The sequence below is a fragment of the Curcuma longa genome, chromosome 4 (genome assembly GCF_044706935.1).
Source record: "Curcuma longa cultivar G26 ecotype Majalengka, Jawa Barat chromosome 4, ITB_CL_G26_1.1, whole genome shotgun sequence".
NCBI classification, from domain to species: domain Eukaryota; kingdom Viridiplantae; phylum Streptophyta; class Magnoliopsida; order Zingiberales; family Zingiberaceae; genus Curcuma; species Curcuma longa.
This window is the reverse complement of record NC_133864.1, coordinates 10,132,683-10,157,000: the sequence shown is the minus strand read 5'-3', so window position 1 is coordinate 10,157,000 and position 24,318 is coordinate 10,132,683. Positions and strand designations below refer to the sequence as shown.

Genomic DNA, 24,318 nt, shown 5'->3' with positions numbered 1-24,318 from the left:
CGATGGGGCAAATGATATATTCATCATACAACTAACAATATCTGGTTTTCAGCACAACAGAAAAAAGAAAAGAAGCGTAGTTCAGATTATTTTTCGAAACAAAACCATATACCCACCAACCCAATAGCATATATATGCGAAAAGTCATCACAAGCACGCTACTTCAATTATTTTATCAAAAGGATGTCTTATTTTATTATTCAATTATGTATAATTATTTAACTACCATCAAATACTGTTCAATAATATTGTTATCTTCCAATTAAATCTTGAACTAATTAGACGCATTTGTAGTTGCTACAACATTATAATAGTTATAAAATCAAAATTATTATAACGTAAATAGTTATAACAACTACAGTTTCGTAATTACTTCAACGTGAATAAGAATTTATATTGTAATAATTATGATTTCACGTTATTATAATATGAATTCTTATCATTATTGTTCACGTTGTAACAATCACGATTTCATAACTATTACAAACACATCAAATCAGTTCAAAAATTAAGTGAAAGATAACGATATTGAACAATGATAGAATACAAATTGGTAATTATATACGGATGATAAGTGGGATGAGATATATTTATTATAAAAAAATTAAAATGAGACACCACTTGGATGATTTGGGAAAAGACCCCTCAAAAAGGAATGTCATTGAGGGAACATAAAACTTACAAGAGTTATTTTCACACGAAATACATATATGAACATTGCATCAAACGACTAAAAGATCTTATATGTTTGAGGCCTTTCATGCGGAATGCAGTGAGAATAAATGAAACTCGCATCAAAGATTTCACGTGGTTCAAATTTGAGCATACCATTTACATTTTGCGTTAAGGAAACATTCCATCATGCTTCAGCATCTATGAACACATCAAGGATTGATTTCTCCTTAGTGCCTTGACAACATGACTCATCTTTGGGCGATGATCCTGGTCGAATTGCAAACACGCACTAGCGATGGTGGCCATCTGCTCCTCCGGAGAGCATGAAAAAGAGAAAGAGAAAATGATCGAATAGTTAACGACCCTAGTTTTAAGATTAAGCTTAACAATTCATGTTTAAAACCTGTGAATCCACACTCATTGAAAGAAAGCATTTCATGAACTGAAAAACTGTCAGGAAGCCTTTTAGATATTGGAATCATAAGAGATAAAAAATAAGCACTGCAATGAGATCAAAATTTTGAAAACAAAACATTCGCCGAGAACATAAACTGGGATAACTGCAGGTAGTTCAGTTGTATCCTAGCTTGGAGAAGGTGAAAGTGAACTGTTATCTTTCCTTTCGTAGGAATATGTTCTGATCAAAATATGGTATGACCATAACAGGATTCTAATGGCGCGTGAGCTTGTGTTAAGTTCACGGAATAAAATTGCCAAGGAAATAGAAAAACCATTCATAAGGAATGAAATTGACAAAGAATAGATACTAAGTTTGCTTAAATGGAATAAGATAAATGCTTCATTTGATTCTATAGAAATTAGTATGTCAATCACAATTCTATAAAAACTGATATTCCGACTTCATTTTTGGAACTAGACATACGAATACATAGTTCATGAAAATTCACAGAGAATGGAATCACACAAATGTCAAGTGAACCTGCTTCATATTCATTAACTACCAGCTACAGCACTAAAAATCAATCAGCTGGCGCAAGAAAAGATAAGAGTAAATTATAGCAAATATCACAAGAAAAAGTTGAAAATAAAGGTCAGTAACTAGAGAAAAAAGGTAGAAAATAGAACAGAAAGTTCTCGATGATATATGCTAATCATAACGTAGGCAATAAGAATGCAAGAGAAGTATGGAAATTTGTAAGTTTTACCCATTCCACCGACTTGGGAGGGTACTTTCCTCCTAGCCTATTATCTACAATTTCTCCCACCTTATCGTAAGTTAGCTTATCTGCTGCCTGCAAATGGTAGTTCAAAAAGATTGTACTGGCAGTAGTAAAAGTTCAAGAATGAAGGTTGTTGTGCACATAGTTTGTGAAGTGAAACAAGTAATATACATACCCATATCACAAGACTTTGCTCTTGATGTGGTCTACTCCGGTCGAGGGGCTTACGACCGGTCAAAAGCTCTAAAAGAACAACGCCAAAGCTGTAAACATCACTCTTGGGAGTGAGCTGTCCAATGGCAACAAACCTGCCATCCAAGAAACAAAGCTTCAGCTTAAGGTCTTTGGTTCTATCCAGAAACCACAAAATACTTCTGCTACTACAATAGATGCAGCTTGTCAAGGATCTAATCAGTAATCAGGTCTGAGCTGGAGGAAGCCATAGCTTATTCTCTCCCATCAGAGGTGGTCAGCTCATGAATGATAAGGCCTATAAATAGAGCCTTGGAACCTTTTTCAACAGTGTACAGTAGTTGTCAAGATGATGAACTTCACCACAACCCCCACACCAGCTATATTATCAGGCCAAAACCTTTCACCGAGCTTGGTGACCTATGAAAATCTACTCCAATCGCCCATCTGGAAGGTCTAGTCATTTGTTAAAATCAACCTTAACAGAGAAAGAAAGCAAAAGGCAATAAAGGAGGCTGAACATTTCACTTGATCTTTCCCTGCTGTAATTTTCGTTGTAGAAATCCCAATCAGCATGATTTCCCTATCCTTTTCAGTAGTATAGGTATGAAGTGTAGATTGTCGGTGTTAGCAAAAATATCATTTTGCTGATGCATGTAGGGGCAATCAATATGCCATATTGATTAACATCCAGAATAAAGGCCATATTGATTAACATCCAGAATAAAGGTCTGAAGCCTGATTGATGGACATATGAAGTAATCTAAAAGAAAACAATAAAGATGCCAACTCTGGTTTTCATCAAACAGTTCTTTTGTTCACTCCTAAATGGAGTAAACAATTGTCATCTATTATCATATCGAAAGAAGGCATCAATCAAAATGCAAGTTGAAACTTTCAGTGAGTGGGTTTTGACACCCAATTTGTGTTTTAGCACAACATCTCTATGATCACCGCAGTTAGTGAAATAGTCATATAGGTCATATGTTTATAATCCATACCAATCATAAGTTGGTTGGGAAGTTGAATTTTCTTGCCCTATCCTCTGGTATCCAAAGGAATAAATAAGGGAAGGAAATATTAAAAAGAAAAGAAAAAAAGACATTATTTTTAGCATTAATAGCTTATTCACCATCAATTCAACAAGGACACTTGCTTCCTCGTGTGATCTTCATTTGTTGGGTTTCTAATGCTTTGGATTTTCCTTTCTTTGCATAAGCTAAGAAAGAAAGAAAATTTTACCGATTTCAATAAGCTTATCTTTAGTTGGCAGGATCTTGAACATTCATTGTTAGACAATAGATCTTTCTTTCTTTCGAAAAATAGTAATTTCATTGCTCAAATCTAAGCTGAAACATCACACCCATTGCAAGTATTTGCTAACAGAACTTAAAGTAGTGACATGCTTTTTGATCTACTGAAAAAGAAAATCTAGACAAACTTACTCAGGAGCTTGATAAACAAAATTTCCAAGAGGCTGGGTAGACCAAAGACTCAGTCCTGTGCCAGGAGCCTTACAGGAGAGATTAAACTCCCCTAATTTCGCAACATCATTACTAAATAAAAGTATATTGCTGGATTTGACTGCACAATGGATAGATGGAGATTTTGCTTTCTCATGCAAGTATTCAAGTCCTTTTGCAGCCCCTAGAGCAATTTTAACTCTTTGAGCCCATGATAATAGGGGACCTGGCGATGCCCCTTCGACGCCTTTTTTTCCTGTATAGAATATGCAGTTTGTTAACAAAGCACAATGATCATCTAGAAATTAAAACTCAAAAATCAGTAACAGTAAGGCACCAAGGTTTGCCATTATTTTTGACCATCTAAGGTAGCAAAGATATCTCCAAGAGACTAAGATTGTGCATTGGATGTGATCCTGATATAGGTCAGTGGTTAAATGACCATTTAAGGTCTCTCTGTGTGGATCATAAGGCAATCCTTTTGATAAATATTATATTAATGATTTTCATAGTTTGAAAATATTTATTCCAGAAAAAAGAGTACCATACATGAAAAAGGATTTTTTACCAGTCATTGGATGAGTAAATACATAGTTTCGATGAGTAATAAGGTCACAAGATGGAACCATTTTATACCATGCAAGATATCATGAAGTGATCCCATGGCAGCAAATTCGTAAGCAAGGAACCGTGTATGCTCAAAAAAACCATAACCAAGCAGTTTCACTATATTTTGATGCTGCAAGCTTTCTGTCACTGCTACCTGTGAGTTTCACTACAATAAAAATAAAGTTTGAACAAGACGATACAAGCGAGCAGCAATGGTCGTACTTACCTGTGTGAGAAATTCTTGATTTGTTTTCCCAGAATCATCTAACATTTTTATGGCAGATTTTTGCCCATTTCTCAATGTATCATAGTAAACTCTTGTGTTCGATCCATCAGAAGTTACATTGCCCATTTTTTGCATAATTACCTTTATATCGTCTGTGGGAATGGCAAGAACCTCAATCGGTGGGAGTCTAACAGTTTCTGCTTGAATTATCTTGTTTGAAAGCAACACTGAGGGCGGATGTACATCACTGTCTCCTGCATTTAGTTAAACAAAACTTAGTATTGACTATTGAGTGGTTGTGAAGTATGTGAGTGGAAGAATCAATTTTTTAACATGTTATCATTTGAAAAGGAAGTTATTACATTACGATGCTATGATGAGAAATAGCGTGTATCAGAAAGGGTTTATAATTTTTGAAATGCCTTCACCAGATGTTTCATGTGAAATTGCAGAAAAAAAATTCTAAATAGATGTGATTGAAAAAACAATTATGATATCATAATATTTTTTTTAATCTAATCAACTAACCATGTTGGGGCACAACAAAAGTTTAAAATTTTGAACGATTGAGGTGCTAGCATAAATCTGATTTGATCAAACAAATAGAAACAAGTGAGAATATATCTTGTGGGCACAACCCAACCCAATCGTGTAGCCTGTAACTCATCATGAATGGGAAGACAAGGATGAAAACCAAACCGGCAAATGTTACACTCTTCTATGACTGGGGTACAAATTAAGAGAAAACAAGTTATTTTAACAGCATTAAGTGGTACTTAACTATTGCAAAGGCTGTTAAGAAAAAAAAAACTGACAGCATTTCAACAAGAGTAATTCCCAAACAACAGTATGTATCAGTAATTATGAATCCAATCCTACTGAAGAAATTTTTAGTTCCTCCAAAGAAGGGTAAGTAATATGTTCAGATGTTTACTCCTGATATTACCTTTTCCTTTTGTGGTCAGTTTATGAGAAGTTCGACGCCGAGGGACTATATTTTTTATAAACAAGCACATGGTCCCTTTAATTTGAAGTGGCTGCCTCTATACTGAAATACCCACAACACAATGAAAAGAGGGCTTGAGATCAGCAATTTGCTTCAAACATTTAAACCATATAAACGTAAAAACGCAACTCTTCAGAACAACTATACATTTGAAAGATGAATTGGAAAAGGCATTTAGATTGGCAAGGATAGAAGACGGCCATGCAAGGGGATTAAAAACATATAAATTCTGCAAACATAAACATGATTTCGACCAAAAACATATGATCTGAACAACAAAATACAAGTTTTCACCAAAGTTTGATTGCAGTTGATGATTGGTACTTCACTCGAAAGCTTGTATGTCATGAACACATAACATACCATAAGCATCTAAGTGAAATACACATCAAATTCCTCTTTTTTATAAAAAGGAAAATTACAAAAAAAAAAAAAAAAAAACTGCAAGGATGTTGCATTAGATTTGAAAGGGGAGAGTGCTTTTCATCTCTCTTAGCATTTGCTGTTTGGAAAATGTCTCTTACGGCATTCTCCTTCATTTCGCCATTAGGAATCAATCTATCGCAATAAAACTTTTCAAAAAAAGACAACGATGGATGACGGGTGGTTAGGTTCTATCATCAATTCATCGTAGCATCTCAAGTAGCGTCATCGACTCGACGATTCAAGTCCAAACTAACTCCTAGTCACCTATCGAAGCACAAACTCATTCTGCTGACGCTCGAGGTTTTCTATAGAAATATGTACCTTGGCGGACCAGCAGGGACGTAGCCGGTGGCGTGCCGGATGTAGAGGGCGGAGGAGGAGACGACTCCGGCAGAATGGTCGATCGGAAACTGGAAGCGGCTTCTGCGTCAAGTCACCGGCTCGTGCTAGGCATCTCCCAAATTTGAAAGTCGCCGAGTGGAGTCTAACGAACTGTCGATTTGATCGGATTTGATCGAACTGTCGATTTAATTAAATAATATATTTAATTAATCAAAAATAAATAATAATTATTATTATTATTATATTGTGCGTTATTTTTATATTTTATATAAAATAATGAAAATAAAGAAAATATCCTTGTAGTTTTACTTACTCAATTTCCATTATTTTTTTTTATGTTTATTACGCGTACTTGAGATTGTTTTTCGAAACGTTAACCAATCCCTATTGAACAGGTTCAAGTAAACATCATCTTCGATGGTGCCTACTGTAGTCACCTTGATGTGGACACGTGGAAGAGGTACATCATGGTTGAGTAAGTCCAATGCGATCCATTTAGTGCATGTATTTTGGATAATAGCATAATATTAAAGTTTCTCTTGATAATCATATTTGCTATCTTCATTATTTTACTAATAAGCATTCATATTTCACATTTCAAATCTTAAATAATTAATTTTCCTATAATATTATTTCATTCTTATCCAATTTATGATGTGAGAATTCTTATATATGTAATACTTGCTTTCATAAGTTTAGATCATGGAGATGTATGTAGATATTACAGTTGAATCCTACAATGCATTCTTTCCAAGGAATATCCTAGTATTAACACAATAGTTTGATGGATTCATTCATTGAATATTTGATTGAAAGTCCGCGATGACTTACAACCTAACATGCAACCTTTGCACTTTTTGCCCCAAGCTTGAGACCAACAATGATAGATTTACTTTACCATAAAAAAACTTGGCACTCTTCTTTCTAAAATTTATTTTTATAATCTAGGTATTTAAACCCTTACATACCCTACTGTTCTTGGAGGCAGGCGACCCTTCCCTGATTAGCCCATCAAGTAAATTCTGAAATGCTCATGGTAGTGCACCTGGTAGTTAATTGCTATAGTCCCCCTCCTTTGAAGAGTTGCATATGCTTGTTAATTATGTAATCGAACCATGCACCGTCTTTAACATCGACTTTGTCAATTAATAGTTTTGTCGCACGTTCCAATGGATATTAAATTATGGTGTCAGTGAATCCACTAAACGCCTTATCGCTACATCGTAGGCCGTTCTTTTCTATTTCAATAATCTTATTTGTATTCTGAGTAAGAAATCTTTCTTATTCTTTTGATCTTTTACAAAAATAATTATAAATATTTAAAACGCTTATTTGCAGATAACTCGTAATCTTATATTTTAATAATTATCTCATTACCTTTAATATTATTAAACATAAATATTTTATTTCTTTAACATCCAACATATTTATTTTCTAATATTTTAAATCATCTAATGTCATTAAATTATTATTTTTTAAATATTTAATAATCTTAGACTTTAGATTCTGTTAAATAATGATTAGTCAACTAAGCAATTCTTAATCAACTAATCAGTATACAAAAGTTATTTTTAGTCAACTAAACTAAATTTATAGTCAATTAATAAGTCTTTTAGGGAATGGTCTATCCAATGGCCAAGGGTTATTTTGAAATTGGATAATTCTTTTAAGTAAATTTTAAAATGGATCCAACGGACAAGGGTTCTGAAACTTCCTGTGCGCTTGAACAGGCCGATCTAATCCCACAAAATGAACCAGGTCGACCGGTCGAACCTACACTACACTACACGACCATTTCAGAGTGACGAATCGAACCTTCTCCTCGCTGCGCCCTCGATTCCCTAACCCTAGTCTCCTGCTCTAGATCGAGATCGGGAGCGGAGAAAGGCGAGAAGAGGATCAAGGAGATGAGATTCGGATTCATGGTTGGGATCCTCGGAGGCCTCCTCCTTGCCCAAGCTGGCTACGCGACCATCCAGTGTAAGAAGCAATTTTCTCCTTTCCAGCCACTTAGTTTTCTCGTCAACGATCGGATCGAGTATGGTATCTTTGATCCTATGGTTTGATTCATTCTTCTATTTTCGTTTTTCGATTTGCGGTATAGACAGAGGGATGCTGAAGATCGTGGAGGAAGAGTTCTCTTGCCCTCCGATGAACGTAAGCTGCATTTTTTTTCCCCGCATCTTTTTGGAATTCTTGCAAAATCCACTCCTTCATTTGCCGATTCTTAATCAAATCTATGTGTTTGGGATCTGTGATTTTGAATCGGGCACTTGATGGCTTTTACTTTATGCTACCTATGCTGATTCATTTGGAACTTGTTTAGGTCGTGGTTGGACTACTACTAGGGTTAGCTCTATGCATATGGGCAGCTCTTGCATCTCCGGCAAAGTTTAAATCAATACATCCGGATTCTGAAGAAAATAGGTATCTTACTGCATTCATGTTAGAAGAAAGTTTTGTCCCTGCTTTCTTATCAACTAACATATCGATATTTTGGTCAGTTACTGGAAAAATTATGCTTACAACGACCTTGAAAATTTTGAGATAATATTTTACTCTTTAACTCTGAAATTCATGGAACTAGCATGAGATTGGTGTTTTTCCTCAACTAGATTGCATGATACTCCTGTTCATGACCAGTAGAGACTTTTATGAATTAAATACCACGTATTCGAGAAATTGCCATAGAGATTTTGATAAAACACATTATCTTGATAAACATTATTTTCATAAAAGTTGGACAATCAACCTCATATTTTAGATACAGTTTTTCTTCATAATTATAGGCGATTTAGCCTCATAATTTTGATAGAATTAGTCTCTCTGTGTTGGAAAATGAGTCCCATATTTCTGATATAGATATCTCATTTATGTACACCATGGATGACTAATCAAGATATGTATCCCGCTTTCCAAACCTATCTTTGGGTTGGAGTTTTCTACATCAATTTCCTTACTTGAAGCTGCCTATTCCTTATTTGAAGCTGCTAATTAGATTGACAAACGTTACTAGCCACATGCCTGAAGTACCTATTGGTTTTCATTCCTTTCTGTGTATGTCGGTATTGTCCATAATTATCATCGTTGAGAAGTTAGTTTGCCCTGACTACATGAAGCTGGCAACATGAATTGTATCCCTCTATTGAGCTTAATGCAAAGCTATATCCCTAGTTAATGTCGATAATTGCCTTGTCATCTACCCCTCTTCACATTGTGTTAGATATCGATATTCGGACATTGACATTCCAAGTGGGCATCCAATATCCTTTTTGATCACATGTATTTTCTTTCTAAAAAATAATTGTAATAAAGATGTATATCTGCTAGGTATTCATATTCAAGTATGAGTAACATAGTTGCTATATAGTGCCTATGATGCTTATAATAGATTGTTTTGTAAAATGAATTGTAGGGTTGTATCCTTACCGGCCAACTTGGATTTCATGATCTTCAATCACCGTGGCAAAGTGTTCCCATATAATGCAGAGTTCAAGTTGAAAAAGTAGGATTTTTTTTTTTTCAAGGCCGTCCCGACTTGAATGATTTTGGGTTCGAGCAATCTCGATTCAGTTCAAATCTCCTCCTGGAAACATGTATGACAATAAATAATTTTCTTTTCAAAGTTGAGTTTTGAAAGCCAACATGTTTTGAATCTTGGTTAGACTTGAGTTCTTTTTGGTTTGAAGTGTAGTTTTATCATCAATGTGTTTTGAAACTGAATCCTGTGTATCAAATATTAAATATGCTTTCAATGATTTGGTTTGGCTAGATTTTTTACAAGCATTTGAGCAAATATTTTGTTCCATTTTTATTTGAAGTGGAGGTATTTGCCTAGGGATAACATCAAGTTGGATTTCCACATTTTTGAGCAAAAAAACCCCTAAAATGATAGGGTTTAGGGTTCTAAAAATTAGGGTTCCACCCAAACAGACCTCAGTGAGCCAACCTTGTTATTTTGTCAAGACAGGCAAGAATGAAGAATCAGACATGCATCCTCTGAGTTAGAGTCGTCGAACTTCATCTGATCCTGCATTTGATGCAAGACATTAAGAATATCAGAGCCTCGAGCATGAAAGCTCGCTCCATCCATCAAGAACTCATGAACAATGCCATCCAATTCGATCCAACTACAACCTGCAACCTTCTTCACCTGCAAATCATTCATCTGCATCCTCACTTTCCCTGCCTCTCCGGCTCGACCAGCATCATTGTAGATGTTAGATATCAAAGTGTAAAATCCACTGTCCCGAGGGCCACCCAATTCAATTACTTTCGACCATAAATGATCAGCCATGCCTACATTCTTGTGAATTCTACAAGCATTGATCAGCGTCTTCCAAATGACTGAGTTCGGCTTCATCGGCATCGACTCCACAAACTCTAAGGCCTCTTTCAGATACCCGCCACGGGCCAAAAGATCAACCATGCATCCGAAGTGTCTGATGTTGGGTTTCAACTTGTAATGTTCCACAAAGAGGGAGAACATTCTTCGTCCCTCCTCTGTTAGACCTGCGTGCCTGCAAGCAGTAAGAACAGCAGTGAATGTGATGTCGTCGGGAAGCATTTCGAAGTCTTCTTGCATCGTGTAAAAGAGGCGGAGCGCATCCGTTCCGCGACCGTGAGCTGCAAGGCCCGAAATGACAGAATTCCAAGCTGATAACTGCTTGTGACTGAGGTTCTTAAACACAGCAAGAGCTTCCTCAAGGCAGCCACAATTGGAGTACATGCCCACTAGAGCAGAACCAAGAACTGAATCGACTTCTATGTCCCTCTTGTACAAGCAAGCATGGATCGACCGGCCATGACTCAGAGCGCCGAGCTCGGTGATTGCGGGGAGAATGCTCACGATTGTGACTTTGTTGGGCACCACTCCTGCAACTTGCATTTGGTGGAAAACTTCCAGTGCTTCGTTATGCTGTGAATTCTGCGCATGGCCTGAAACCATTGCTGTCCAAGTGACAACACCCAGTCGATCCCTTATGCGATCGAAGATGGCTCGGGCGGCCTCCACGCGACCGCGTCTTAAGTAGCCAGAAATCAAGGAATTCCAGGAGAACTGGTTTCTGATAGGCATTGCGTCGAACAGATCGTGGGCGAGATCCAAGAGGCCATTCCTGGCGTAGCCATCCAGCATAAGGCTCCAAGAAACCACATTTTTCTCTTCCATCACGTCAAAAATCGCTCGCGCGGCCTCCAGATCGCCGCTCCTGCACATGCCGAGGATCAAATCGTTGCAAGAAACGAGGTCCGGATGGGAGCATCGGTCGAACAGTTTGAGGGCGTCGTCGACGGCGAGGAGCTTGGCGTACGTCCGGAGGAGAGATCGCTGGACGAGGACTGAGGAGGCAGCGGAGCCTCTTTTGACGGCCAGCGCGTGAATTTGCCGGCCTTCCTCGCCGGCCCGGTGGTCGCGGCAGGATTTTAACAGGGAGGATAAGGTGAGATCGTCGGGATCGAGGTCGCCCGACGAGAAAAGCCGGTGGAAGGCGAGGAGTGGGGCGGGAGGTGAAGGGGGAACGCTTCCGTGGATGCTTCTCGCCGGAGGACTTCGGTGTTGCTGCTGCTGAGGAAGGGAAGCGAAGGAGGGACAAAGCTGAGACGGAGAAGCCAGCATAATTGCGAACTCGGAAGGGGAGGAGGGGGAACGCGAGAGAGAAGACGATCCTTTATTCTCAGTTTACTCCTTCAGATTTTTTTTAATTAAAAAATTATTGTACAAATTATAAATTGCGTTTATTCAGTTTAATTATGCAATTACGAAAATTTTATAAGTGATAAAAAAGATGACTTTCTTCCAAAACTGAATTCTCAAACTTGTGATCTTACAAATAAGGAGATTTGATCATCTCTAGGAAACACATGCACCTGCCTTCATTGCCTAGATCACAGCCTTGACCACTCTGAAGGAATCCATGACTCGCCGGAGATCGTTCTCCTCCTCCGCGAACACATTCTCGGGAGATTGCAGCCTCAACTCATACAACCGGTTGTTCTCGACGCCAAGAACTGACAAGTAATGCCTGTCCCATTCGAGCTGCTGTTGTCTATCTTGTGGCATCACAGCCAACTCATTATAACTTGCATAAGATTTAATGTTTACCTACATCAAGAACTCAAGCTAAGTATGAGGATCTGAGAGGAATATATATGAAATTGAAAATGATCTCTTTACAATGTTAGTTGCATCACAGCCAACTCAATGTTAATGAGAAATGCTTTGGAAAAATCTCAAGCTAAGTATGAGGACCATGAACAGGATGGGAGAAATATATTACGAAAGCTAAGAGTGATTTCGTTAGAATGTAGCCACCTTCTCTGATCCATGAAATTGAAGCAATGATCAAAGGCGAGATAAAGGTCGACCAAATGAACCGCGTACAAATTGATGCTTAGAAACTTTTTCAGTGCTGCCAGCCATTTCAACCCAATCACTATGGTGAAGTTTTTGGATAAGAACACTAAAATGGAGGAATGCTAGACTGCAATACACTGAAGGTAACTAAAAGTGATCTTAACCCAACCCACAAGGAAGACCAAGCTAGTTCAACTCAATCAAACCTTGTGAAAATTTTGTCCCAATTCTCCAGCCTCAGCCAAACTAAATTGTTTTGGTAAGTTTCTCTGATCCAAGCAAAACCTAGTGGTTTTTTTCTTCCTAATTTCAGATTATCTAGCACCTTCTCCCAACTGAGGTCTAATCCAACTGATGAGTTTGGCAGACATTTTGTAATCTCTTGTAAGTTTAACACAACAGGACTTAGAATAAAATTTGTCATTCATGTAAACTATCAACATGAAATCTGTTGACTCCTTATATTTGCCACAAATACACTGAAGGTCAGAAAATTTACCTCAACTTGATAATAGAGCCTTCCGTCGTCGGCAATCCTTGACGATGCAGATAAAATGTTTGATTCTCGCCGGACTCCTAGTCGGGTCGACATGAATTCAGTTAAGTATTGCTTCAAAACCTTTGTGGCAGCAATATCTGGTGTCCCCAAATCTTCCACACTTTTGTACCTTGATGACGATGGGGAAGACAATTCGACAGATAAATTTTCGTCTAAAACAAAAGGATCTCTGAAGAATACATCGGCACCAGCTCCTCGAACTTGGATCCAACTCTTTGGGTAAAGAAATGTATAGCCATCAAAAGTATCTATGTACTCCCTGAATCCAACTGAGGGCTGAGCTAAAGCATCCTCCCGCGATCCCAATTGTGAGAATATGAAACTTGACAGCATAGCAGACATGACATTCCTCCTGGGAACTGTGTACACTTTAGTCGATATGAATAAGGGGTGCATAGAAAACAAATCAATTTCAGGCGCAGATCGATCGCCAAAGCATGTCGAATCGAGTGACCAAGTTCGCGATGCATTTCATTTAACGTCAGCGATGCATCCATAGAGATCTAGAGAGGAATTGATCGAAAGGGGGACGAACCGACAATGGGCGACGAGACGGCGCGAACGCGTCGGTGCGGAGGGGAAGGGCTACCGGCCTCGCTCCTCGGGCCCGTTGAGGGAGGAACAGCGGGCCTCGGGTGGCGGAGAGGGAGCGGAGGCGGCGGCGAGGTCGAACCCGTCGCGACGGCGATCGATGCGGCCATCGGCGAGAGCAGGAGTGAGAGGAGAAGCGGGATCTTAATGGATAGGCTTCGGGTTCGTCTGCCGGTCTGGATAAGAACCTGCACATTATGAACAGGCCGACGGACCAATCTTGAGCAGGTTGGGTTCGGCCCACAGATCGTGCTTGACCTAGGTTTCGATCGTACCCAACACAGTCCATTCGGATCGTGCTTGCTCCAATCTTCGACTGAGTCGGTCTACTTGGCTCGACCAGTGGAGGTCAAGCCTAATCTACCCCATGTTAGATTACAAATTTATACGAGATTACATTAAATTCGGAAACTAAAATTTCATCATTAAGACTTTTGCTTATAATGCACAAGCAAGCGAACGTCATTTGGTTGAACATGAGTTCATCAATTTGATAAGGAAGAGGTGAACTTGGCTTTGCTGCAAGGAAGAGCAATCTCTTACCTTCCTAGAAACTAACAAGGGTGTGAGCGAGGGAGGACTTGCCTTTTAAGGTAAAAAATGACGCAGTCTGGAAAGGATGTTAAGAGTTTATTTGTATGTATTTTTCTAAAAACAGAAAATCGGAATAAAATTGGGCAAGAGGCGTAATGGCTAACACCTACGCCCACTAACTGCCACGCGCAACGGATGCAAGTTGTTTGTTTCTATATTTTTCTATGAAAGGAAACTATCGAATTCGAAATAATTTAAAACAAGAGGCGCAGCAGCTTTCGGTCTCTGGTAACTGCCTCGCTTCCTCGGTCCCGTGTGCCAAATCGCGGTGCGGTATCTCGTCACTCGCTGGTTCTTGTACCTTTCCCTCTAGTTACCCAGAACATTCCGCTTCTCCTTGTGGGCGCGTTGCGGATTCCGCCGGTAACTTCATCCGCACGTTCACTCGCTTCTTTAGCATCGATCGGTCCTTCGCACTTTCTTGACCTATAAGTATCCTTTCACGCTGTGAGAGAGAGGGAGAGAGAAGACGATGGAGATCTGGAACGTGGAGTGGAAGGGGACGTCGGTGGGGCGGTGGCTAGGTCTCGTCACGGCGGTGTGGGTGCAGTGCATCTCCGGCAACAACTATACCTTCTCAAACTACTCCGGCGTCCTCAAGACGCTCATGGACATCACCCAGCTCCAACTCAACAATCTCTCGGTCGCCAAGGACATCGGCAAGGCCTTCGGAATCGTCGCCGGTCTCGCCTCTGACCGTCTTCCCACCCCGATCATCCTCCTCATCGGTTCTCTTGAAGGCCTCGTCGGCTACGGCGCGCAGTGGCTCGTCGTCCGCCAATCGATCCGCCCTCTCCCCTATTGGCAGGTACTGCCATTACTACATTTCCGGGGAAATATTTTGTCGAACATGTCGAGAGCGCTTTGCTATGTGATTCCTTCCTCTGCTTGTTCGCAGATGTGCATCTTCTTATGCATGGGCGGAAACAGCACGACTTGGATGAACACGGCGGTGCTCGTCACTTGTATCCGCAACTTCCGCCAGAATCGAGGGCCGGTGTCGGGCATTTTGAAGGGCTACGTGGGACTCAGCACCGCCATCTTCACTGACATCTGCTCCGCGCTCTTTTCCAGCGATCCCGCCTCGTTCATCTTCCTGCTGGCAGTCGTCCCCGCGGCGGTCTGCACCATGGCGATGCTCTTCCTCCGTGAGTCGCCGCCGGAGGACGTGGCGGCGGAAGATGACGGCGACGGATCACAGTATTTCGCGGTGATCAACGCGATGGCAGTGGTCATCGCGGTATACCTGCTGATCTTTGATCTGACAGGTAAGCATGGGGCGCTCGTGTCCAGAGCCTTCGCGGTGGTGTTGCTCCTCCTGCTGGCGGCGCCGGTTGCGGTGCCGATCCACATAGCGCTGAAGGCGATTTGCAGATCGGGAGGGTGCAGGGAAGCCGATGTGGAGGACGGAGGAGTAAGTGAACCATTGCTGGCAGCAGAGGCAGAGAATACGGAGGCAGAGGGGGCGAATAGCGGTGAAACCAGTGGTGATAGTGCAGCGGCTGAAGAGGTGGTGGTGAAGGAAAAAGTTGAGAGGGGGAGGCGGCAGCGGCCGGAGATCGGTGAGGACCATACGATAGTGGAGGCGGTGAAGACGGTCGACTTTTGGGTGCTCTTCTTTTCGTTTCTATGCGGGGTGGGTACAGGGATGGCGGTGATGAACAACATGGGGCAGATGGGTACGGCCATGGGCTATACGGACGTCTCCATCTTCGTCTCTATGTTGAGCATTTGGGGTTTCTTCGGCCGGATCGCGTCCGGAAGTATCTCAGAATACTTCATCAAGTACGTATATTAATTACTTGATCAATTCTTTCTTCTCTTCAGTATGTTTCATTTAATCGTTTTTGCATATTAATAAGTAATTTCCTGATTTAGCTTATCGTTTTTGTTTATGCTTTTTTTTTTGTCTTTTTGATCGAGTAGGAATATTTGATTGCCAATTTTATTTTATTCAAATAGTGATATTATGATATCGATAAGCTGTGAAGTCAATTATCTAGTGGATTAATTCCATGGCTCAAATTAACACTTTAGGATTTAGGAGAACCAGTGTTTTCAAACCGGACTAGATAAACTGGGAACCGGATGTTAGTTCACCCTTCTTGATAGAAAGAATTGGTACTACAAAATTCGGTCATTTTATAACCAAATATAGAAATAAGAACTGAGCACGAAATTTACAAGGATCCCTTCGAGGTTCAAATTCTTTACATTGAAAAATAGGCCATAAAAATTTTAAATTCCAAAGGGATCCTTGTAAATTCGTGCTCAGTTCTTATTTCTAGATTTGGTTTAAAATAAATTTAGAATATAAATTTTATGTAATTGTCATTTTCTGAAGACCTTTTTAAGCTATTCCGTTTGTTATTCTAAGAAATATTTATTTGTATTTATCTACGGAATAGTGTGTCAAATAAGTTGACAAGTTTGAGATGAACATATATATATTACGGGTTAAGCATGCTTAGCTATACAAGCAGGCGGGATATTTCTTTGCAAAAATATTTTAGTAGTGTGGAAACTATTTCTTCTCTATTCCTGATAATTTTTTTACGAACAATATAAGTAATTATGACAACTAACCATCTTAAACTATTAGTCAGAAAATTGCCAACTACACATGACGCATTTATATCAAAGAACACATTTTGTCCTTATTCGCAGTTTACCTTAGGCATTGACCAATGGAAGAAGGCAGAACATAAACAATGACTCACTTTCTTGTCGCCAACAATGTGATTGAATCCCCACTTAGTACATTTTTACAATTCAAAATATCATGCGGTGAGATTGCATAAACCTTACGTCATCATTTGACTCTTCTTAAAATTATACTGTAGAAATTTAAGTTTTATTGTATTTAACAGAATTTCCCCATCTATCGTACTACAAAATTTCAGTTGTATTTGATTTAATTTATTTCAGCTTAGAGACTTCCATATTATTTGAAATAATTTCTGCAATCTAGCACTACCTTATATTTTGTCATCTTCTAGCTCGTCATGAACTAAAGTTCACAACAAATAAAACAATTTCCTGCATAATAATTTAGCTTAGCCTTGTTCTAATTGTTCCAAGCCGCCCGGCCTCCCACATTGCCCAGCACAGTCCAGACTGGCTTAAGTTGTACCATTCTCAGCCTGAGACACTTCGAGAGTTTGAGCCAGGCGTCAGGATTGCGGACCGCCTGCGGCTTAGGTCCAAATGCCATATGCTCTGTTTAGTTTTTTTTTAATTTATAAATTAATAATATTATTTATAAATATTATACATATATTTAATATAAATAATTGAGTATTTAATTAATATTTGGGTTGACACGGGCTCGGTTCGCCTGTGCCCGTGCTCGGTATACTGTTTGAACGTGCTGAGCGCAGGATTCTTTTCCAGCCAGGCATGGTCCACCAGGACCTGTGCTCATGCTGGATACAACTGGACCCAATTAGACACGACCTAGAAAAAATCGGCATATCAAGTGCCTGCAGACTGCAGCACGTGTATGGCTCCTGCATGGTTGGTTGACACCTTTGCACGAGTAGTCATTTTTTCGTGCTCTTGATATGTACGAATTGGATTATTGCAGTACAAGCTGCAAAGAAGGCCATTGAATAATGTCCTCCATCTCATTTCGGTACAGGACATGCCTCCAAATCAGTAGAAACGTCGTGTCTTTCTACAGATCTTTCCTTCATTAATTGTCTCCTTGTCTCCATGGACCTATGGATGTAAACAGCATCCAGCCTAATATTCTCAGTTTCTATCTTCTACTATCTGATCTCGTTTTCAAACATGCTCACTTGCATGTCTTAGTCCGGTCCAGTTTTCACAAATTAATTGTTGATTACTTGTACACTTGCATGTGTCAGTTCAATCCAGTTTTAACAAATTGACTGGGATTCTGTGCAGTTGCACGTGTTAGCACAAATCCAATGTGTGTTAGCATGGTTAGTGAATTTTAGCAACATGGAAGTAACAGGAAGTTTTTAGAATAAAAGGTGTATAGAGGTGATTGCACAAGAAAAAATTCTACACGTCCCTCTCTGAGGTGTCCGATCAAAGGGACCAAATGGACATCAATCTGAAACGATTTTTTATTAATGGCCCAGATTGATGTGTGCTCTGTTACGCAGAAAGTTTTGTGCAGCTCCCTTCATAAGTTCTGTTAGATTTTTTCCTCCCATTCTTTGGTTCCTTTGAATGTCTTATATTGTTAGCTATTGCTGTTCTCCCTCTCCTCTCTTCCATATTAGAGATGCCAGTATGGATTTCATCGGATCGGAGTATTGGCCAATTTTTTATATTCTTGTTGTGTCGGATATAACTGGCTTCAAGTCTTCAACAACAGTAGAAAAAGGTCTGATTACTTAGGTAACTCAATCTACCTTTTAATTTTTGTAATGCGAGTCTAGAAACATGCGGTCCGCTTGACATGATTAAATCTGAATCAAATAGTTAATACGAAGTAAACTGAGGTGATTTAGTTGGAAAATAAAATCAAAGTAAAAAATTTAATTTGTTTTGGCTCGATTTTTCTAGGTGAAGCAGATCTTTGGTTTAGACCTTTTTTGAAATTTTTTTTAAAACATATTGTTTCCATAATGTCATTCTAAGAAAGTGATTTCTCAGCTGCCTTGCGATGGTACGTTATCATCTGGTCATAGCTTGTGGTCAATTAAATGTTTATATTCAAACATGGTTCGCAATATCGCATGACCATATTTTTGGCGGATAAGCTTATGGTTCAGAAAAGTTAGAGGGTCAATATATAAACTATGCAACTATTAAAAATCATAAACCACCCTGGATAGTACAAATATTTTGATAGAATAACAGAGAAGTTTTAACAGTTGTTGATATTCATAGGCTATGAAAATATGGACGATGGGATTACCTCGGATCTGTCCATTACATGGCATAAAACTTGATATGAAACTAACACGGTCCATTTACTTAGATGGATGAGGATACGAGGGAGATGGGAGAAAGTGATACAAATTATCTATATGAGTAAAATCCCATTTGCAATTTTGGATTAAGGTTCATGAAGTTAGATTGAAACAGTAATTATCAAGAATCTCAATTCCAAATGCAACCTTGAATCAGGTGAAGTTTTATGAAGACATTTTTAGTTAAATTCAATCTTAGTATGATGGACGATTTTTCTTCATTGGAAATGTGATTTCTTTTAGGAATAGTTAGTTTACCTTACCGAAACAAAATCTCCAAGTTTAATCAGTAACCATTTTCTCAGTTTCACAGACATTTTGCTATATATATATACTGGGATCTGATAAATTTTCAGGAAGCACGCGACACCGAGACCCGTATGGAACGCGGCCTCTCAAATATTAATGGCCGCCGGCTATGTCGTGATGGCCATAGGTATGCCGGGCGCACTCTTCATCGGTTCTGTAATCGTCGGCTTTTGCTACGGTGTTCGTCTCGCCGTCACTGTGCCGACGGCTTCCGAACTCTTCGGCCTTAAGTACTACGGACTCGTCTACAACATCCTCATTCTCAACCTCCCACTTGGCTCCTTTCTCTTCTCTGGCCTGCTTGCTGGCATCCTCTATGACGCTGAGGCCACCAACACGGAGGGCGGAGGGAACACCTGTGTCGGGGCGCACTGTTACCGAATGGTGTTCGTGGTGATGGCTTTAGTATGCCTCGTCGGGTTCGGGTTGGATGTGCTGCTGGCGTACAGGACCAAACAGCTCTACGGGAAGATCCATATGAACAAGAGAGCAAGGAACACGAAAGTTGCTGCACCAGATAACCACTGATATTTTATTCTTTTTCACGGTATTTTATTCCTTTTTCTATTTTGTTCATGATATTATTGTGCCTTTTTAATTGCCACGATGTAAAGAAATGGATGCATTTTCATTAGAGGAAGCCTATCATGATAACATTCATTAAATTTGTACCGATTACATGTATACGTAAAACAATTATTGTACACTAACATATTAAGCAGAATCGAAATAGTAGAAACATTCTTAGAAAACAGAAAGAATAAAAATAAAAAATGATACCTTTTTAATTATTTTGTCCATACTTATTATACGGATCAAGTCGTCCTTTTCATGAACGGAAAAAAAAGATTTTATATTTATATACTTTCAAACAATAAATCACCCTTTGCTAAATTCATGTTTAAAATGAATATATGATAGAATTAGGATTCGTGGGGTGTGTATTTAAATGAATAGTTCTAGATTTGTTTTAAAATATTAAAAGATATTATATATAAACACAATTTAGAAATTCATGTTTCAAAACTAAATATATAATAAAATTAGAGTTCGTGGGGGGTATCTATATGAAAAAAAGCATGTTTTGTCACGTGTGCATTAAGAAATCAAAGTAGTTGATAGGGATACCCATGCAGCAACCTTGCTTCAGAATGTTGTTCGTGTGGGTGAGAACTGGTTGAATGGCAGCAACTTCCAGCCCTGTAAAGTCAACCAAATGTTGAAAGTGAATATGGATCTGAACAGGCAACCCAATTACTGGAGACCAACCGGCAACGCAAAAGGTTTATCACTATATATCACATCTGAAAAAGTTTTTACTTTTATATCTAGTCATTTAATAGGCAAAGTTCAAAGACAGATATACAAAATGCATAAACTGAAGTATTTTATTAGTTTGTAACTGAGTTCTATTTCGTGAGTGAATTGCAAAGGTTTTCGTGAAGATACGGTTAGGGAGCGAATGATCGGGAAATTTGCCCTGACTATAAGCATCCATCCTACTGAATGAAAGTAGGACAATCCTTAACATTGCAAAATGGTGGGTCATATTTTGAGAGACAAACTAGTTCGTGCTGAAAAATTATAAAAGTGTAATTCCACTTGAATTATCATGTAAATGACTAAACCACGGTAAAATGAAAGCATAAAATCTGAAGAGACAATTCTCAAGCGTTTAGTAAACAAGGGTCAAAGAACATTTGAAATCAAGGATTTACTGCACGTACCTTTTCAGATAGTTTGAGACCTTTATCCACTTTGCCAGTGGCACCTTAGGTGAAAATTTTAGTCATGCCACCAATCAACTGAAGAGTCGGAGCAACCAAAAGAGGGGAACGATGTCATCAGATATCGGAATCATTTTGAATGGAATAATTTGTATATCAGCCATACCACGTATCAATATTAAGATCAGAAGAAGCCTTTGGATCATGCTGATCCATTCCAGATACGCAGTCCATCTTCAAGCCAGCATATGATGAAGCAGATTGCATTAGCAATAGCCGCTAAACAATGAATGAAAGAACATTTGTTGCTTACTTTAGTTGCCCATAATTTTTCTGCAAACCATTCTGGAACATTTTCAGAAAGAAGACTAGTGTACAATTCCATGGCAACCTCTGGATTCATGTTCCCCAATCTTTGCCAAGCATGCCTAGCGCAGCAAAGAAAGGTAGCCTCCATTACATATGTTTTTGCATTCAGGTAACTAATAAAGATGAACAACATTCTGAAACAAAAATTAGAAGAGTGCAATAGCTATCTTGCATCCAGTCTTTGTTAAGAAGAAATCAAAACCCACGAAAAAGAGAAAGAGAGAGTGTGATAACACGAGCCTTAAGAAAGGAAGCAGAAGAGAAAGAAAGCCCACTAGAATAGGATGAAATTATTTCTAAAAAGGAAAACGGGTATTCACTTGAGTTAAACACGGTTTGCAAGCATGACTGATTTTGATCTGAAACAGCTTCTTGAAATAATAAAATTTTGATGGAATATAACCCAAAAATATTGACAAAAGAATCTGAGGGGAACATGGAGAAATCAGCTGAAATCAGGCAGCAAAATCAAATGATTTAAAGGACTATGGAAAAATGTCCAGGAAAAGTTATGTAAATAATCTTAGTAGCGGGAAGGGGTCTAGTGCTGAGAAAAAAACACATGCCTGTAATAGCAACATGAGTTAGATAGTGGTTTTGAGATGGATTAAGATTTAAGAGAAAGAACATGGCATGGATAAGAGTTTAACGGACTCTAGTATATTTGTGTTTAGTAATATTTTTTGGTAATAAATAACTTTTCAATATTCAATAGTTTTCATTAAATCATAATTACATAATTAGTTATTAACTTGAAGTAACACATTTGCATTCGAGATTACCCAATATCTTTAATTGCGAGCTTTAACAATTAGAGGTGTCCCTTATATGCTGTTATAAATTTCGATGGTTTAGTAAAGTTAGAGTTGAGAGGATACCTAAAAATATTTAATTTAATTTAACAACAATATACGAATGGACACCTCTCGCACCTCAAAATTTGATTCCGAACAGTAACAGATTGGTTTTGCTATTTCAAAACAAATGGCTGTCCAAAATATAGTTGCCTACAGACGATCAAACAAAATGAGTAAATTTAACAGATTCAATACAGATATTCATTGACCTGTTTCATGTTGACCATATTAAACAATGACGAAGGTTTCAGCATTTGTGGTCTACCTTTAGTTGTCTACATGATCACACAAGATGAATAAATGTGATAGATTCGATACATATTTTCATTAGGCGAGTTTCATATTGACCCAATCAAACAATTATAAAGGTTTCCTCAGTCACGGTCTAGACTTCGTTTTTTCCAGCGTCTTAAACAAAGCTACAATTTCATAAATTTCATTTATTATTGTTCTAGTAATTGTCAAAGTTACGCTCAAATGATCAAAACTAACAGAAGGCCAAACAAAAAAGGAACTCCCTAGCTGCTGAAAATTCTTTAACGCAGAGATGATGATTCCACATACTGTGCATGACAACATCCATGCTCACACTAAAATCTAACATATCTTCATTTTCTAAAACCACAGTAGAGTTATCACTTTGTGAAATCAGTTAATTTCTAACTTCGCTGGACTATTGATCACACCCTGTGAGAGATTAAAGTTCTACTAAGTCCCCGTTACTATGAGGCTGGAGGTAAGGCAACAGGCAAGCAAAAAACACACACAGAAATCAAACATAAAAGCTTGTAGATCTTCAGCAGAAAATAAAGTCAAGTGCAACTATTTGACTTAAAAAAGGACGGTAAAAAACATACCATTTGGAGCGAGAAGAAACCTTGAAAGCCATGGGTTGTGTCTCATAGCAAGGACCTTCGGTCGCAACCTTTCGAAGTCCATACAGCTGCATCTGCATCTCGTTACTCAGTTTCGACACTGCTTCCGCGCCATTCTTTCCATCAACAAACTGGGTAGCAACTCTGAACACTTTCTCCACATCGCTCAACTCGATCCCTTCCCACTCATCGTCGCAGTGTAGCAAGGATTCTCTCGTCTCCTCACTCGATGCCCTAGCATCTCTCTTTCTTTCCAAATCTCCCTCATCCAGATCCACAACTATCTCGCCCTCTTTTTCCACATCCATTTCATCCTTGACCAAATCATCATTACCTCTACCAATCTCCACCCTGTAGTCTTTTTTTCTTCCAGAAGGTTCTCGAGAGCTAGGGACACCCACTTTACCCTCGGCGATTTCCTTCTGGTGTTCAACCTCAATGATCTCTCGGATGATCGCCCTCTGTCCAGCGAGATCGGGTGGCGAGGGAACACCACTAGACGCGCTAGCCTCACCTCGAGACTTAGCGCCACCCCGTCTCCTCCTACTCGGTCGATCGGCGCCTGCGACGGAGGCGGAAGCGGTCGGAGGCACTGGCTTCCGAAGCCCTAGATCGCCGGCCGCCGGTTCGTCGTTCTTAGTCCGCCGCCTCCTCCGCGGCCGATCCGATCGCGGCGGCGACGACGAAGTAAGAACGGCGGTTGCAGGCACAGGAGGCTTACCGATCTCTTCGGAGCTCGGAGGGCCGACCGGCTCGTCGTGCTTGTAAGCGAAGTAGACGACGACGATAGGCAATACGACGCTGACAAAGAAGAGGAAGGCGATGAACCAAGGATCAGCCATGGCCTTCTCCTCCGATCTCCTCCTCCTCGTTGGCTTGCGCTCCAAGGCAGTGAGAAGGAAAACATTGGTATTTATAGCAGAAGAGATACAAGGTCGGTGGTTGGTCTTTCAAATTCGGTAGAAGAGCAGAGGCGACCAGAAGAGAAGCGAAAGAGGAGAAGATGAGCGCCA

General features: G+C 39.4%; 6 protein-coding genes across 8 annotated transcripts; 2 read left to right on the top strand and 4 right to left on the bottom strand.

Moving 5' to 3' along the window:
• Positions 1 to 678: 678 nt before the first annotated feature.
• LOC141827306 (putative receptor-like protein kinase At2g47060) lies at positions 679 to 6,232 on the bottom strand. Its single transcript, XM_074714523.1, has 8 exons — positions 6,100 to 6,232; positions 5,293 to 5,394; positions 4,347 to 4,600; positions 4,148 to 4,274; positions 3,494 to 3,767; positions 2,032 to 2,164; positions 1,842 to 1,928; positions 679 to 981 (listed from the first exon to the last, which is right to left on the bottom strand). Exons 2-8 carry the CDS (start codon positions 5,360 to 5,362, stop codon positions 874 to 876), a joined length of 1,053 nt encoding a protein of 350 aa, XP_074570624.1. The 5' UTR covers positions 5,363 to 5,394; positions 6,100 to 6,232; the 3' UTR covers positions 679 to 873.
• A 1,684-nt stretch (positions 6,233 to 7,916) lies between these two features.
• On the top strand, positions 7,917 to 9,875 carry LOC141828350 (membrane magnesium transporter-like). Its single transcript, XM_074715767.1, has 4 exons — positions 7,917 to 8,100; positions 8,225 to 8,277; positions 8,447 to 8,547; positions 9,536 to 9,875. Exons 1-4 carry the CDS (start codon positions 8,028 to 8,030, stop codon positions 9,627 to 9,629), a joined length of 321 nt encoding a protein of 106 aa, XP_074571868.1. The 5' UTR covers positions 7,917 to 8,027; the 3' UTR covers positions 9,630 to 9,875.
• An 86-nt stretch (positions 9,876 to 9,961) lies between these two features.
• Positions 9,962 to 11,737, bottom strand: LOC141828518 (pentatricopeptide repeat-containing protein At5g48910-like). The gene has a single exon (XM_074715958.1). It carries the CDS (start codon positions 11,735 to 11,737, stop codon positions 10,082 to 10,084), a length of 1,656 nt encoding a protein of 551 aa, XP_074572059.1. The 3' UTR covers positions 9,962 to 10,081.
• A 157-nt stretch (positions 11,738 to 11,894) lies between these two features.
• On the bottom strand, positions 11,895 to 13,775 carry LOC141828222 (psbP domain-containing protein 1, chloroplastic). Of its 2 annotated transcripts, none has more exons than XM_074715603.1 (3): positions 13,570 to 13,775; positions 12,975 to 13,393; positions 11,895 to 12,223 (listed from the first exon to the last, which is right to left on the bottom strand). In XM_074715603.1, exons 1-3 carry the CDS (start codon positions 13,733 to 13,735, stop codon positions 12,002 to 12,004), a joined length of 807 nt encoding a protein of 268 aa, XP_074571704.1. In that variant the 5' UTR covers positions 13,736 to 13,775; the 3' UTR covers positions 11,895 to 12,001. The 2 variants fall into 2 exon arrangements, with proteins under 2 accessions (XP_074571704.1, XP_074571705.1); XM_074715604.1 differs by having other exon boundaries at positions 12,975 to 13,386; positions 13,570 to 13,704.
• Positions 13,776 to 14,691: 916 nt separating this feature from the next.
• LOC141827819 (protein NUCLEAR FUSION DEFECTIVE 4-like) lies at positions 14,692 to 20,194 on the top strand. The gene is made up of 3 exons (XM_074715150.1): positions 14,692 to 15,027; positions 15,118 to 16,004; positions 19,525 to 20,194. Exons 1-3 carry the CDS (start codon positions 14,692 to 14,694, stop codon positions 20,003 to 20,005), a joined length of 1,704 nt encoding a protein of 567 aa, XP_074571251.1. The 3' UTR covers positions 20,006 to 20,194.
• Positions 20,195 to 20,417: 223 nt separating this feature from the next.
• Positions 20,418 to 24,248, bottom strand: LOC141828241 (uncharacterized). Of its 2 annotated transcripts, XM_074715631.1 has the most exons (5): positions 23,288 to 24,246; positions 21,518 to 21,632; positions 21,371 to 21,438; positions 21,205 to 21,282; positions 20,418 to 20,677 (listed from the first exon to the last, which is right to left on the bottom strand). In XM_074715631.1, exons 1-4 carry the CDS (start codon positions 24,145 to 24,147, stop codon positions 21,279 to 21,281), a joined length of 1,047 nt encoding a protein of 348 aa, XP_074571732.1. In that variant the 5' UTR covers positions 24,148 to 24,246; the 3' UTR covers positions 20,418 to 20,677; positions 21,205 to 21,278. The 2 variants fall into 2 exon arrangements, with proteins under 2 accessions (XP_074571732.1, XP_074571731.1); XM_074715630.1 differs by lacking the exons at positions 20,418 to 20,677; positions 21,205 to 21,282 and having other exon boundaries at positions 21,361 to 21,438; positions 23,288 to 24,248.
• Positions 24,249 to 24,318: the final 70 nt, after the last annotated feature.

What these genes read in the sequence shown, in the direction of transcription:
- LOC141828350 (XM_074715767.1), top strand. Translation starts at nt 8,028, where the DNA reads ATGAGATTCGGATTCATGGTTGGGATCCTCGGAGGCCTCCTCCTTGCC. An exon ending in TGGCTACGCGACCATCCAGT is followed by an intron (nt 8,101 to 8,224) that starts GTAAGAAGCAAT and finishes TTTGCGGTATAG; the next exon opens with ACAGAGGGATGCTGAAGATC. An exon ending in CCGGATTCTGAAGAAAATAG is followed by an intron (nt 8,548 to 9,535) that starts GTATCTTACTGC and finishes AATGAATTGTAG; the next exon opens with GGTTGTATCCTTACCGGCCA.
- LOC141827306 (XM_074714523.1), bottom strand. Translation starts at nt 5,362, where the DNA reads ATGTGCTTGTTTATAAAAAATATAGTCCCTCGGCGTCGAACTTCTCAT. An exon ending in TTTGTTTATCAAGCTCCTGA is followed by an intron (nt 2,165 to 3,493) that starts GTAAGTTTGTCT and finishes CTTGGATGGCAG; the next exon opens with GTTTGTTGCCATTGGACAGC. An exon ending in AGCAAAGTCTTGTGATATGG is followed by an intron (nt 1,929 to 2,031) that starts GTATGTATATTA and finishes TACCATTTGCAG; the next exon opens with GCAGCAGATAAGCTAACTTA.
- LOC141827819 (XM_074715150.1), top strand. Translation starts at nt 14,692, where the DNA reads ATGGAGATCTGGAACGTGGAGTGGAAGGGGACGTCGGTGGGGCGGTGG. An exon ending in GCCCTCTCCCCTATTGGCAG is followed by an intron (nt 15,028 to 15,117) that starts GTACTGCCATTA and finishes GCTTGTTCGCAG; the next exon opens with ATGTGCATCTTCTTATGCAT. An exon ending in ATCTCAGAATACTTCATCAA is followed by an intron (nt 16,005 to 19,524) that starts GTACGTATATTA and finishes ATAAATTTTCAG; the next exon opens with GAAGCACGCGACACCGAGAC.
- LOC141828222 (XM_074715603.1), bottom strand. Translation starts at nt 13,735, where the DNA reads ATGGCCGCATCGATCGCCGTCGCGACGGGTTCGACCTCGCCGCCGCCT. An exon ending in CGTCTCGTCGCCCATTGTCG is followed by an intron (nt 13,394 to 13,569) that starts GTTCGTCCCCCT and finishes AAGTGTACACAG; the next exon opens with TTCCCAGGAGGAATGTCATG. An exon ending in GGCTCTATTATCAAGTTGAG is followed by an intron (nt 12,224 to 12,974) that starts GTAAATTTTCTG and finishes TTCTTGATGTAG; the next exon opens with GTAAACATTAAATCTTATGC.
- LOC141828241 (XM_074715630.1), bottom strand. Translation starts at nt 24,147, where the DNA reads ATGGCTGATCCTTGGTTCATCGCCTTCCTCTTCTTTGTCAGCGTCGTA. An exon ending in GTTTCTTCTCGCTCCAAATG is followed by an intron (nt 21,633 to 23,287) that starts GTATGTTTTTTA and finishes TTGCTGCGCTAG; the next exon opens with GCATGCTTGGCAAAGATTGG. An exon ending in AAAAATTATGGGCAACTAAA is followed by an intron (nt 21,439 to 21,517) that starts GTAAGCAACAAA and finishes GCTGGCTTGAAG; the next exon opens with ATGGACTGCGTATCTGGAAT.
- LOC141828518 (XM_074715958.1), bottom strand. Translation starts at nt 11,737, where the DNA reads ATGCTGGCTTCTCCGTCTCAGCTTTGTCCCTCCTTCGCTTCCCTTCCT.